General features: G+C 42.4%; 1 protein-coding gene across 1 annotated transcript; it reads right to left on the bottom strand.

Moving 5' to 3' along the window:
* Window positions 1–319: 319 nt before the first annotated feature.
* slc6a7 (solute carrier family 6 member 7) lies at window positions 320–11,060 on the bottom strand. The gene is made up of 14 exons (XM_080866523.1): window positions 10,780–11,060; window positions 9,060–9,285; window positions 8,445–8,576; window positions 7,565–7,775; window positions 4,635–4,773; window positions 4,392–4,526; window positions 4,153–4,256; window positions 3,931–4,055; window positions 3,724–3,836; window positions 3,490–3,627; window positions 3,296–3,395; window positions 2,929–3,047; window positions 1,592–1,765; window positions 320–1,490 (listed from the first exon to the last, which is right to left on the bottom strand). The coding sequence occupies exons 1-14, from the start codon at window positions 10,846–10,848 to the stop codon at window positions 1,320–1,322; spliced, it is 1,956 nt and encodes a 651-aa protein (XP_080722649.1). The 5' UTR covers window positions 10,849–11,060; the 3' UTR covers window positions 320–1,319.
* Between the last annotated feature and the right edge of the window lie 2,517 nt (window positions 11,061–13,577).

The raw sequence follows: 13,577 nt of genomic DNA, 5'->3' as shown, positions 1-13,577 counted from the left end.
CATTTTTAAGCAATAGCTTGCAAAAAAGCTTGATACAAATTAAAACTAAAACCTGCAAATTTATACTTGTTTTTGTTTTCAACTTCAGAAACTTAAATAAGCAATTGCACATTTTCCAAAAAAAAAAAGAAAAAAAAGAAAAAAAAAGTAATTTCTTGGCAATTATTTCATGGTTCAGGCTTTAAATGCTTAATCTGAGAAGACCGGTTCTGTGAGCCCTCTTAAACAGATGAACACTAAAGGGTCTACATGTAATTTCTACCCTGTATGTTCTGATGTTACTGTCATCAACTTTACAACACAGAAGGTTGTTGCAAATTTAAAACTCCAACAATAAGCATGTCCAGAGTATATTTAACTCAAATGACTTAATTAGCTTTCCACTTAAAAAACAAACAAAAAACACAACTAAAAATAAAAGTGAGAGTAAACGACTGTAAAATTCAGCGAAATTAAGAGAAAAAAAAAAACAAGCATCAACTTTAACAATGCCATTTGATTTTTCCCAAAAGATAACCAACTTTGATATATGTGAAATCTATCTACAGTACTATTTTAGTATTTAGTTGTTACTCGGTTGTACTTCGATGTGCAAAGACAAGTTTTCACTAGACATGACGCAAACACTACATCTTCTGCGTAACTGCGGGAACCTGGTTATTTGAAATGCAAATGGTCAGAGTCAGGAGTCTTCTTGCATTGAAATACAGACAATACCATGAGAAATAGTTCATTTGGCAACATATTGTATAAATAATGTATTTATTCTACCAATCATTTTCGCAATCATTCATTTTAAAATGGAATTTAAAATATTCTTGCTTCAGTGCAGCTATGTTTCAACGCCATTTAGTCTGAAAGCATGATGATTCGTGGTCACTTCTCTGGTTCCATCAGTGGCATGAAGGGTAACAGTCACAAAGTTATTTTCCTCCTTGGACAGCAGCTGCTGGCAACTGTCAGTAGAAGTTCATTGCACTGTGCTACTATAATAATAATAAATAAGTTCAGCATATACATTGCAACATCATCTTCATTGACGCATTCTCATGAAATCCTGCATATATATGAAAATCCAAGCTTCCTCTAAAACCTCGTAACCTTACATTCTAAGCAGTGAAAAAGAATTTCAAAAATCTATATTTATGTACATAATAGTATAAATATAGCAGGCATTCGATACTGCCCTGACACAGGACACAGTGTGAGCGAGCATAGCCTCCAGAGCTGAACCTCAGCCAGTAACAAAATAGTAAATTCCTCCATCTGTTTAGAGCAAAGTCTGCTCATCATGGTGTAATCACAAATGCTCTGTTCACTTATGCCTGGCTTCCCATGTCCCACGTCATCGCAGTAATGTCCATGTCGGTGAGCGTGACTGTGTACGGGGCATCCACTTGCTCAGGCTCTACGTGCTCCTCTGCTGTCACGGTGCTGTTCAGGGTATTTTGCCTCCAGGAATTTAGTGGTCGGATTGATTTCTGGAAACGCTGTCAAAACAAAGAGAGAGAGAGAAAGCCAGAGATAATCACAAACCCACTTAAGACTGCTACTGTGACAGTAGTGTACGTTAATGAGTGGTGATACTGACTTCTTTCAGTGTTCCAGTTTCTTTGGTGATGGCGACGATAGCCCAGATGAGGATCTGTAAACAGCAGGTGGCCCCCATGCACACACCTAAGGCTTTACCCCACAGTGGATACACATAGTCGCCGTAGTGGAGTGACGTTCTGTACATCTCAATGAAGATGTATGTCAGGATGAACTATGCAACGGGAAAAGTACAGAGTGAGCAGAGGATCATTTCATCTCAACACAAAAAGAAGCAGAGAGGAGGGCCGGCACAGAAAAACTGCAGATCGAATTCCAGTTTCTCCTCTTCAATTATTTACCTGCCCCAAAGATGTCAGCACAGTGGGCAGCTGACGCTTTCAAATGAGTGACGTCATTTTAGTTCCTTTGTTAGTTTCTGAGTCAAACCCTTCAGTCATTTAATAGGACACTATGAACTCTCTTTCGCGCTTTTACTAAAGGTTCACTGGTACACTTGAATGCAGATGCTAATAGATTTACCCGCTGGATGCCAAGTTCATGCTTTAGAAGCAGCAGCATTTGGTTTTAAAATGATACAAATCAACAAGCATATAATGTGTGCTATAGTTAGCAGTATCACCACAGCTACCAGAAGTGGGTTTTTTTTACTTATTCATTCCATAATAGCTGTGCCAGATAAACAATAATGGAAACAGAATAAGATAATTTAGGTCACAGAATGTAAAACATTTAAGATAAAGCAGCTTTATAGCTTCTGGACTTGAAGTCAGCCACCTTAAAAAAAAAAAATTAAAAAAATGTAATTAAAAAGAATATCAAAACTTGTACGTTGTCTATTAGGTTGTGCACAACAAGGGTTATTTACTGTGGCTACAATTTACAGACTTTCTCTAAATGCCTCATGACGGACACATTCACCTTATGCACAGAGATTCCCACTTAAAGACCAAGAGGAGTCACAAACCACACCTCATGGGCTCAAAAGCTAGTGTACTCCAAGTGTTGGTCCCTAGACTGGGTAAATGGAAAGGTGGGGTGAGGAAGGGCATGTGCCATAAAATCTGTGCCAAATCAAACATATGGATCCTGTGGTGAACGGGAGACAGAAAGTTGTGCTAGAGCTGTGAAAGCTAGCAGAAAACAACAACCTCAACACTGCATTTGATCAGACATCTCACAATAGTCCTGCTAAGTCTGAACTTTTGGGTGAAGGGATGCAAAGAAAAGCAAGAAACAGCCAGGCACACTGAGACCTGCATGCAAAGATTCTTCGATTTATTAGAGAGATATTTTCACAAACATTTGTTAGCCGTCACCAGTGCTGTTGTTATCTACTAACAACCAATATCGATATCAGTTCAAGTGTAAACTCACCAGTAGAAGAAACGGAGTGCAGAAAACCCAGCATGCTTTGAAGTAAATCAGCACTTTGCCACACCAGGGAGGGCAGTGGCGAATCATATCCAAAATGTCTTGACAAAACTGGTTGACGCCTAATAAAAAACAAATTAGAAAAAACAAACAAACATTCAAATACAAGGAAGATCATTAAAAAAAAATACTCATCATTCAACCAAGAAAACAGAATGTAAAAAAATATGATCAATGTTCTATTCAAAAAATAAAATGCAGGAAAACAAACAAACTTGCCATACAGCAAGTCAGTCACTGAAATGATCAAAAAAGGAGTGACATGGTTAAAGGAGTTTATTGTGAATATGAGGGCTGTGAGATGAGATACCATAGAAGAAGGAGATGCCAATGCACATGAAGAGGGTGATGATGATGAGGCCGAAACTAGTGCTGAAGGAGTCAATGAGAGTGAACCAGTAAATTCCTCCCTGTATAGACAGACAGCATGGGAAATATGACTCTTTCTGATCATATGAAGCATGCAGACACGTCAGACTCCTCGTTGAAAACAAACATACTCACATCAGTGACTAACAGGAGGCCCATCAGGTAAAAGAAAAAACACAAAGCACCCAAGAATAAGGACTTTTGCAGTGGGTTTCCACGGAGGTGAGGAAACTCATCCAACACGGCCGTAGTGATGCCCTCCATGTTTCCAAACTGTGAAGCATTAAGAAGGTGTAAAACATTAATAGGTGGTATCCGTATGTTAGACCTATATTTATGCTGCCATCTTTGTATAGAGTGCAGCCTTACCAGGGTATCAACTCCCAGCATAAAGAGCATGAGGAAGAACATAATTGACCAGAACACCGAGCCTGGCAGCAGTGCAAGGGCTTCTGGGTAAGCAACAAAGGCTAACCCAGGACCTGAAGGTAAACAGAAAAAATTGCATTTCAAAAAGCCTGATATAAATAATTAATTGTTGCTGTCTGTGTTATAGAAGCCAAATAGGTAAACTACCAGTATCTGCCACTTCTCCCACAGGAACGCCCTTCCTGTATGCCATGTGACCCAGGACTGAGAATATAGCAAATCCAGCAAAGAAGCTGGTGCAACAGTTTCCTGTGGTGATAACTATAGTGTCCCTGAAAACAAACAAACACAAAAATCAAACCATGATTACCAGAGCCATGAAAAACAAGTAAACAAATGACAAAACAAAAGAACAGAGCCCAAACTCACCGGATGACATTGTTGTCAAACTTATTGTATGAGGCCATAGAGAGCAGCCCCCCGACACCAATACCTAATGAGTAGAAGATCTGTGAGGCTGCGTCATTCCAAACCTGCAACACAACACAACACAACACACACACACACACACACACACACACACACACACACACACACACACACACAGTTATTTTAAAGCAGCATCAATACACTGTGTTCACCAACTACCACTGTCCCATCAAATCTACCTGTGCGTTAGCCAAGCGGCTCCAGTCTGGTGTGAGGTAGAAGGCGACGCCCTGGAGAGAGCCCTCCAGTGTGGCCCCTCTGATGATCAAAACAATGAGCACAAAGTACGGGAAGGTAGCCGTCACATAAACCACCTGAAAGCAAAGACAGCAAGGACACACATGAGGCCAGCAAGATATTCGAGCAGAGGCCACGCAAGAGTTTGTATCTGTGCTGACAATAAGAACATTGTGTTGCGTCACCTTGCCAGAACTGCGGATGCCCTTGAGCATGCACAGGAAGATGATGATCCACGCTGCGAGTAGACACAGGGCCAGGGGCCACCGCACAGGGCCTGGATCGTGAAGGCCCTTACTGTGTACTACACCCAGGACTTGCTCACTACAAGATGAAATAGCACAAATATGACCACACATATTACGCATCTGTTTTCTCCTACTTATCCAATTCAGAGTTGTGTGGGGGGTGGAGCCTATCCCAGCTATCAGAAAGAGGCAGGATACACAGGGCTGTCACAGGGCTAACAGAGAGAGACAGGCGTTTGCACTTATGGGTAATTTAGAATCACTAATTAGCCTAACTGTAGGAGGAAGTTGAGGAGAACATGTCGACTCTACACAGAAAAGCTCCATGCTGGATTTAAACATTTTTGCTGTGAGGCAACTATGCAAACAAGCACCTATTAGACATTAACTATATAAACAAGGCACAGCTGTTGGTCTGGATTTCTATGATGACATCGTCCTGGACGCTAAAACATTCCATATGTCCTACAAGGGAGTAAGAGAAGTGAAATTCAGTTTCTGTGGCACTCTTTGTCTACTACAATGCCTGTAATATTCAGATTTCTTTTATTTTTTGAATTCACTTAAATAAAATTGAACCAAATTGAATTTGACTAAAGGCATAGTACGATGGCTAGGGCCTTTCTGTGTGGAGTTTGAATGGTCTCTCCATGTTGGCGTGGGCTCTCTCAAGGTACTCCAGCTTTCTGCCATAGTCTATAGACATGCAGTTAGTGGGGGTAGGTTAATTGGGGATTGAATTGCCCACAGGAGAGTATGAATGATTGTCTGTCCGTCTGTGTTGGCCCTGTGACAGACTAGCAACCTGTCCAGGCTGCACCTCATCTCCTCACTCTTTGACAGCTCAGAAAAGCTCTGGCCCCCCTGCATGCAGTAAAGTGTAATAAAATACTGACTGCATTACCACCCATAAGGCTATACACCTTAAAATGAAAGAAAGCTCTTGTGATATTATGCATTTTGACTAAAAGGATAAATCATGAGCACAGTGCTTTTTGTAATGATGATGTGCAAAGCCTCTGGGATTCATTCACCGTGTCCCACGGACTGCTGTGGTTATCTGTACAGACAACTGCTCTGTACTGAAACTCTTATGTATTCTGTAATAACACTGTGTTGCTGTGAAGTACTAAAAAACAGTTGACAGGGATCAAGTGTCGAGTCATTTTGAGCAAGTACTTCAGCAAGGTTTATAATTACCTAAATAATTGTATGAGAAATTTAAAATGAGTAGACTTGAATGAGAACAATTCTTGTCACTTTGTTTTGATGCAATTTGATTAGTTAAAGCTCCTGCTGCCATTTCAGATTTGTTCAAAGCCTCTTGTATGTTTTTTCTCACCCAATTGTTAAGACACAGTTGGCTAAAACCATCAAATGTGTCACTTGGGTGTGGCTTAGAGACATACCAGTGCCTTTGCATTGCTGTCATTTTGATGCAGCCATAGTATATAAGTTTAAAAAAATACTTTGCAAATTAAACCCTTGCTATGCATTACTTTTTTCCATCCATCCATCCATCTTCATCCGCTTTGTCCGGGGCCGGGTCGCGGGGGCAGCAGCCTAAGCAAAGAGGCCCAGACCTCCCTCTCCCCAGCCACCTCCTCCAGCTTATCCGGGGGAATACCAAGGCATTCCCAGGCCAGCCGAGAGATATAATCTCTCCAGCGTGTCCTGGGTCTGCCCCGGGGCCTCCTCCCGGTGGGACATGCCTGGAACACCTCACCCAGGAGGCGCCCAGGGGGCATCCTTGTCAGATGCCCGAACCACCTCAGCTGGCTCCTTTCGATGTGGAGCAGCAGCTGCTCTACTCTGAGCCCCTCCCGGATGGCCGAACTTCTCACCCTATCTCTAAGGGAGAGGCCAGCCACCCTTCGGAGGAAGATCATTTCTGCCGCTTGTATCCGCGATCTCGTTCTTTCGGTCACTACCCACAGCTCGTGGCCATAGGTGAGGGTAGGGACGTAGATCGACCGGTAAATTGAGAGCTTCGCTTTTACACTCAGCTCCCTCTTCACCACGACGGACCGGTGCAGCGTCCGCATTACTGCAGCTGCAACCCCAATCCGTCTGTCGATCTCCGGCTCCCTTCTCCCATCACTCGCGAACAAGACCCCGAGATACTTGAACTCCTCCACTTGGGGCAGGAACTCATCCCCGACCCGGAGTGGGCATGCCCGCTCCTTGAATCGCTACCTTATCGTGGTGGAGGGGTTTGTGTGTCACAGGGATCCCACGGGCTATGTTGTCTGGGGGCTTTTGCCCCCTGGTAGGGTCTCCCATGGCAAATTGGCCCTGGGTGAGGGACCAGACAAAGAGCGATTCATAAGACCCTTATGAAAAGGACACCGAGGGAACAGTTTACCCTGCCCAGGATAGGGTTACCGGGGCCCCGCCCTGGAGCCAGGCCCGGGGAGGGTGCCCGAGGGCGAGCGTCTGGTGGCCGGGCCTTAGTCCATGGGGCCCGGCCGGGCACAGCCCGAAGAGGAGACATGGGCCCATCCTCCCGCAGGCCCACCACCCGCAGGAGGCGCCATAGGGGTCGGGTGCATTGTGTGCCGGGTGGCGGCCAGGAGCGGAGGCCCTGGCGGACTGACCCCCGGCTGCCAAGACTTGCAATAGGGACATGGAATGTCACCTCTCTGGTGGGGAAGGAGCCTGAGTTAGTGCGTGAGGTTGAGAGGTACCGGCTAGATATAGTCGGGCTCACCTCTACACATGGCTTGGGCTCTGGAACCAGTCTCCTGGAGAGGGGCTGGATGGCATTACTTTTTTCTTTTAGTAAAACATTTCATATAATGTACAACCTTAAAAACAACACTGATTTATTCATTTATGTAAAATGACCATCCAAATAAAGCACTTACTTCCAGAAGATTTCTGTCGGGGTGAGGACTTTACCAGTGGAGTTATTGGCAGTGATGTTACCACTACAGATAGCTGCATTGGCGAGGGCCTCACAGGACCAGGGCAGAGGGCTCTGGAATGAGCTGCCCAGGTAGTAAAATGTCCACGCTATAATAACGTTATAGTAGAGACACACCAGTGTGGACACACACAGCATCCCAATCCCAATCCCTGTGTAAAAACACAGAGAGGGACATGAGTACCTCAGACAAAAGCAAATGTTCTACTGTATAAGGCAAACTGTATGTAATACATTAGTTTCAGAAAATGGTGCTTAAACTGGCAAAAAGAAATAATAGTGACATTAAACAATCACTGCAGAGTTTATCACCCTTGATCGCACCATTGCTGACAGCCAGTGTTATTCTTGCTAACATAAAAACGTTCACTTCCTTTTTCCTTTTATGAGGAACTCCGTCTCACCTTTCTCTTAAATAAGCCTGCTGGCATGACCACTCCCTAGCACAGGTAAGACATTTCTTACAGGGTTAAAATTAGTTTCTGAGAAGCCAGGCATTTTAAGGTAAGCCATAAGAAGTGAGGCAGCAATTTGTTTTGAGTCACTCAGCAGCTATTTGCATGAACTATAATGTCTGGTCTCACTGGTGACGCTGGCATTTTGACGTCAATCGGAGATTCTGCCCACACAAATCCTTCAAATTCAAACAGAAATGCTGCATAACTGTGGTCAAATATTTTGTTCTAACTAACTGGAATAAAGTACCCCCAGTATGAAATCACCATGCAGACACCATGCTAAAGTTTCCAAAGTCTTTCCACCGATTTGCTTCTGCTTTCTGTAATTACTTACAAAAAAATCCTGCAATAGGAGGTCATTACCTTTGAGCAGAGGGCAGCATTTCCACACAGTGATCGGGCCGGCTGCTCCATACTGGCCTAAACTCAGCTCCATGAGGAAGAGCGGAACACCCGTAACAATAAGCATGATGAAATAGGGGATGAGAAAGACACCTGTGAAGATTAGAAACAGGCCTCTTTAATGAAGGGAGGGAGACGACTCAATAAAAACGACTTGGTTTGTGGATGCAGGCAGCCTGTAGCAGCAGGCTAACTTATAAAAATGCAATATAGACATAATCTATCTGACTTTACTGTCAAAGAAGCTGCAACATGTACGCTTTTCAAAAGGAGATGTGTATTACTTAAGGCTGGGATCAAAAAGTAAACCCCATTTCTGGCGTGTAATCGAGGAAAAACATTGTCCCTACTTAGAGGATTAGTGAATGCTTTGTGTTGTAGTTCCCACTCTCCTCAGTCTTTCCAGAGGGTGTCATGGTGTGCTCTGGAAAAAGTGTGCCAAATAAATCAGCATGATGAGAAGCACACACCCAAGGGCAGGGCAAAGAGTGCCTCATGCACAAATGAGTGTTACAAACAATGACACACACACACACACACACACACACGACAAGCATTTGACTATGGACCACTCACCTCCCCCATTGCGGTAACAAAGGTAGGGGAACCTCCACACGTTTCCCAGTCCCACGCAGTATCCAATGCAGGAGAGCAGGAACTCATACTTTCCACCCCACTGCTCCCTCTGGACAATCGGTGTTGGAGTAGGTAGTTGGCATTCAGACTGTGGCTGTGGTGTAGGTATACTTGGCGGGTTGAAACCATTTTGTGTGACTGTATTTCCATTCATATGTACTTTATTCTAAAAACAACAACAACAACAAATTACATTGTTAGGATGTTGAAATGAGACGGGAAATACATGGTAACTCTGATGTAAATACATATGAGGAACTGACTGTGACTGACTGTTCTGTTTGCTTTTGTCTGACAAGGTTTGTTTGCAGTTTGTGGATTACACAGTCGAGTACAAAAACCAAGAACAGGTACACACACTTAGCGTGTGGTTTAACTTTTCTATCTCCTTAAAACCGTCCACTGATCTATTGCTTCCTGTTCCTCTTCCTTCCTGCGCACCATCTACCTCTAAACAAAGGAGGAACTGGTTTTGATGTCTGCACACACAGGGAGGAAGTCTGATGAAGATAACAACAGGGCTTCTGCTTTAAGCATTGTTATATAGTTCACGTTCCCCCCCCCCATTTTTAAACACATTGAACGCCAATGTATTATTACGTAAAAACAAACAAACAAACTGCATGAACATGAGGATGACTTGCTTCTGTAAAAGAAGTTGCTCAGTTGAGTTCTCACGCTGTTATCTGGATATTACCATTGTCATTTAACATCATTATGTGCACGTTTCTATAGCTACTGAGGATTAAAGTTTAGCTAGTATTATAAAAAAAAAAAAAAGTTGTTCTTTTTACATAAGGGAAGTAGGTCTTGATAAGTGTTAAACTTCCATCTACTCCTTTTTGTACTTAAAAACATTTATTGACACCATCAAGCAGTTTTTTGTATTTTTTTTATTTTGTATTTGTATTTTTTCGTTTGAATTAAACAACATTACAACTTTTGAGCCCATAATGTAGCATGTCTGAGATATTTTGTATGACTGGCTTTTACACACTTCATCAAACAGATATGATGTGGACAATCTGATGCACATGGTAAAATCTGTTGGTCAAAAAACAAAACAAAACTTCTTTAAGGTTACAGTTACTCTTGTTTCTTGTGGTGATTACTATTCTTCGACGATTAAAATCCAGATATATTTTACAAGTTGTCCCATTGAGATTTAAAGAGTGGGGGCTTAGAATAACAAGTAGCAGCAATCATTTTCAATTATAACCCCCAAAAACCCACACAGTCACTTAATATACCACAGCCACACCTCAGAGGGAAACGAATCGTTTTATTTCCCGTTTCTACACATTTGCTCCACTATTGAACCAGTCTTTCTAGCTGAGTACTCATTGTGCATGTGGGATGTACACAGCGGGGAAAAGTTAAGGTAAACACAACTGCTGAACAACTGAACCGAGGCAAGGGCTTTATCTGCTGCAGACGAAGAGGAAAAGCCTGAGAGCAATGCAGGCGGACAGGTTGGACCGCCTCATCTGAACACGGTATCTTTCAGACAACTGAAAGCGCCCGTTGGTGACATTGAACTGCTCGTAAAGTCGTAATGGGCTTCTGGAGTTACATCAGGACGCTGGCGTGTGTCTTACACCTGCACAGAGTCCTGTATGATGCGGTGAAAGCCAGAATAACAAAGTTGCATTGCTCCTACCTGCTCTGCGGTTGCGCCGCTGTCTCCAGCCGGGTTCCCGGAGGCTGCTTTGCCGGTTGTGTCCTGCATTTTCCCCCACTCTCCCTCCCGACAGAGTTGGCCCTTCGCTGTCCGGTTTGTCACTCGTCACTCCGCATTTCACAGGGGAAAGCGTTTTTTTAGGACTCCATGATGTGGTGGCTGAAGTTGAAAAATAAGCGCTGTAGCTCAGACACAACAACTGAGTGACGAGCAGGAAACAAACCGGTGGGCGGTGAGGTGACGAGGAGACAGGAGGCAGGGCGCAGGTGCAGCTTTATCCAGGAGGAAGACACCTCCTTCTCCTGTACCTTTGGGCGGCAACTGGAGGAGTATCGATAGCTATGCTAGTGTTTCGGTGCTTTGTTTTACATTTCCTTTACATTAATTTGAGTTTTCTGCAGTGTACGCCCTGAGCCTGTCTGACAGATACCATCAAAGGCTGACCTCACCTCTGTGTGCACCTGCAGCCCACCAACAGAGACCAAGTTAAAGATGTATACTTAAAAAAAAACCTACTTTGAAATCAATGAATCAACATAAGGCTCGCTTACATAGTATTAGCTGCACACAAACATGATTCTGGTCCTTAAATACATCAGTTAAAACATTTATTTTTCTTTAGTGTGGCACAAAAAAAAAGTTTATTTTGTCCAATTTTCATAAATGTCTCTTTCATGCTAAGAGTAGCAGCACATGAAAGCCTCCTGCCACACACAGTTAAGTGAGAGATGCTAACACAAGGTTACGTTATATCTGCTAAGTTTTTATTTATCTGTATGTAAGTTTCTGCAATATACAGGGTTTTGGGTTTTTTTTACGAGCTACCAGGTTCTTTTGCTCAGTTAATCCAACAAGCAGGGCACATATTTATACCCCTAACCCTTATTTAAATTACTGATTAGAAACCATATGTGTGTTGTGTTTTTAATCTAATAGATTTTCAGAGTTGACATGTCTGTGATATTGAGCTGCCATCAGGAGTAGGGCTGTTTTTATTACCAGTGCAGGCTAATGAACCCAAAGAACCAGACCAACAGCAGGAGTTGGTTTCAAGAGGTTGATATGATACTTATTGTGTGGTGTGGGGGTCTATGTGACTATGGTTTAGTCTTGCTCAACTGGTCTGATTTAACATGTAATTAATGCTAAACTCCATAAGTAATCTTCACCTATGTGCCACACATGGGTTGTGATATTGTCGAGAATAAATAACTGTACCCAAATGGGTAATTTAGGAGAATAGACTGGACTGGGACACTTATCAACAAAAATGCTTTGTAAAATTGATTGAATTGAATTTTAGAAACTATAAGGACAATAGATTTAACCTGATAATTACTGTGCTTCTCAGTTCACCCTCAAAAACACAGCTGTACGTCGCTTTTGGGGCTATTCAATAGGGTGGTTCACTGAAATTAGTAAAAAAAAGACAATGTTACTACATGTATGGTGTGTGTATGCCCTATGTCCTCCTTAAAAGATGTGCCAAACTGAATGAAACTTTGCAGACACAACAACTTATAATGTTAATTTCGTCATGTTATGTTCTTCATTTGCATTTGTTTCACACCTTCAAAGTACATCATCAACGTGTAACTTAAAAGGCACCAAAATACTGACTTAATTCTGAGTGAAGAATATAAGAAAGCAACTCAGGCCTGGTAGTACGTTTAAAATTCTTTGGTTCTTTTCCACTCACACCCATTTTACTTTGTTGTACAGATATACACCTAAATTATTTAGCTACCTAAATAAAAGTTAAAAAAATAAAAATAAAGTTGTATTAATACAAAATCCACTGTATTTAATTAAAATTATCATCAATAATGGATTGCATGTATATAGCGCTTTTCTAGACACTCAAAGCCCTTTACAATTCCACTATTGATTCACTCTCACATTTACACACTGGTGGAGGCAAACCACTGTTGTAGCCTGCCCTGGGGCAGACTGACAGAAGCAAGGCTACCATATCGCACCATCGGCCCCTCTGGCCAACACCAGTAGGCGGTAGGGTGAAGTGTCCTGCCCAAGGACACAACAACCAGGACAGATAGAGCTGGGGATCGAACCGGCAACCGGTTACAAGATGAGCTTCCAAACCCCCTGAACCACGGTCGCCCATCAAGATAAATAATGACATCTGGACTATTTCTCTAGATACAAGTGATAAACTGCAATTTAAAGTAGGGTGAAGGCCAACTTAATCCAGTTAGCCTTGACCCTGCTTAATCTCACATCTTGCCTTTGGTTGAATCTTGGGTGGATTTTGGTTGGATCTTGCCCTTAACCCAACCATAGCACAAAAAAATCAGTGTTAAATGTAGCAGATTTGCCGAAGTAAACCTGCCAGTTCTTGCCAGCTATCAGCGACGTCATAGTTTGGCAGGAGGAAACTTCTTTACTGGCTTGCTCCCCAAAGTTGAGTGTAAAACTGTAAAAGTTGAATCAACAAGTTGTAATCACAGGGGCGTAACATGCTGGAACTATTTCTCAACAAACGAGCTTATGTGCCCCACCTGTACTGTTCACATAGCCTACTTATGTCACACCTAATCACACCGAACAATGATAAGAGAATTTGAACCTTTCTGTATGTGATTGACTGTATACTGAAGATACTCTAAAAAAATAATTTGGAATGGACTCAATATGATTTTCCACTTTAATCAGGTTTATAATTCTTTTGTTTTCTTGTCTTTTTTTATTTAAATACTAGGATCATTAGTTAAATTTATTATAGGGCAGATGTTGTGGAGCTACTAAATTTGCATTAT

Source organism: Rhamphochromis sp. 'chilingali', assembly GCF_963969265.1.
Source record: "Rhamphochromis sp. 'chilingali' genome assembly, chromosome: 19".
Classification (NCBI taxonomy): domain Eukaryota; kingdom Metazoa; phylum Chordata; class Actinopteri; order Cichliformes; family Cichlidae; genus Rhamphochromis; species Rhamphochromis sp. 'chilingali'.
The sequence above is the reverse complement of the archived record's forward strand: the minus strand, read 5'-3'. Positions and strand labels throughout refer to the sequence as shown.

Bases quoted from the DNA above. Each gene is read 5' to 3' on its own strand.
- slc6a7 (XM_080866523.1), bottom strand. From the start codon at position 10,848: ATGCAGGACACAACCGGCAAAGCAGCCTCCGGGAACCCGGCTGGAGAC. The intron at 3,396-3,489 runs GTGAGTATGTTT...CTGTCTATACAG, and splicing joins GCCTCCTGTTAGTCACTGAT to GGAGGAATTTACTGGTTCAC. The intron at 3,048-3,295 runs GTATCTCATCTC...GTTTTTTATTAG, and splicing joins TGGCATCTCCTTCTTCTATG to GCGTCAACCAGTTTTGTCAA.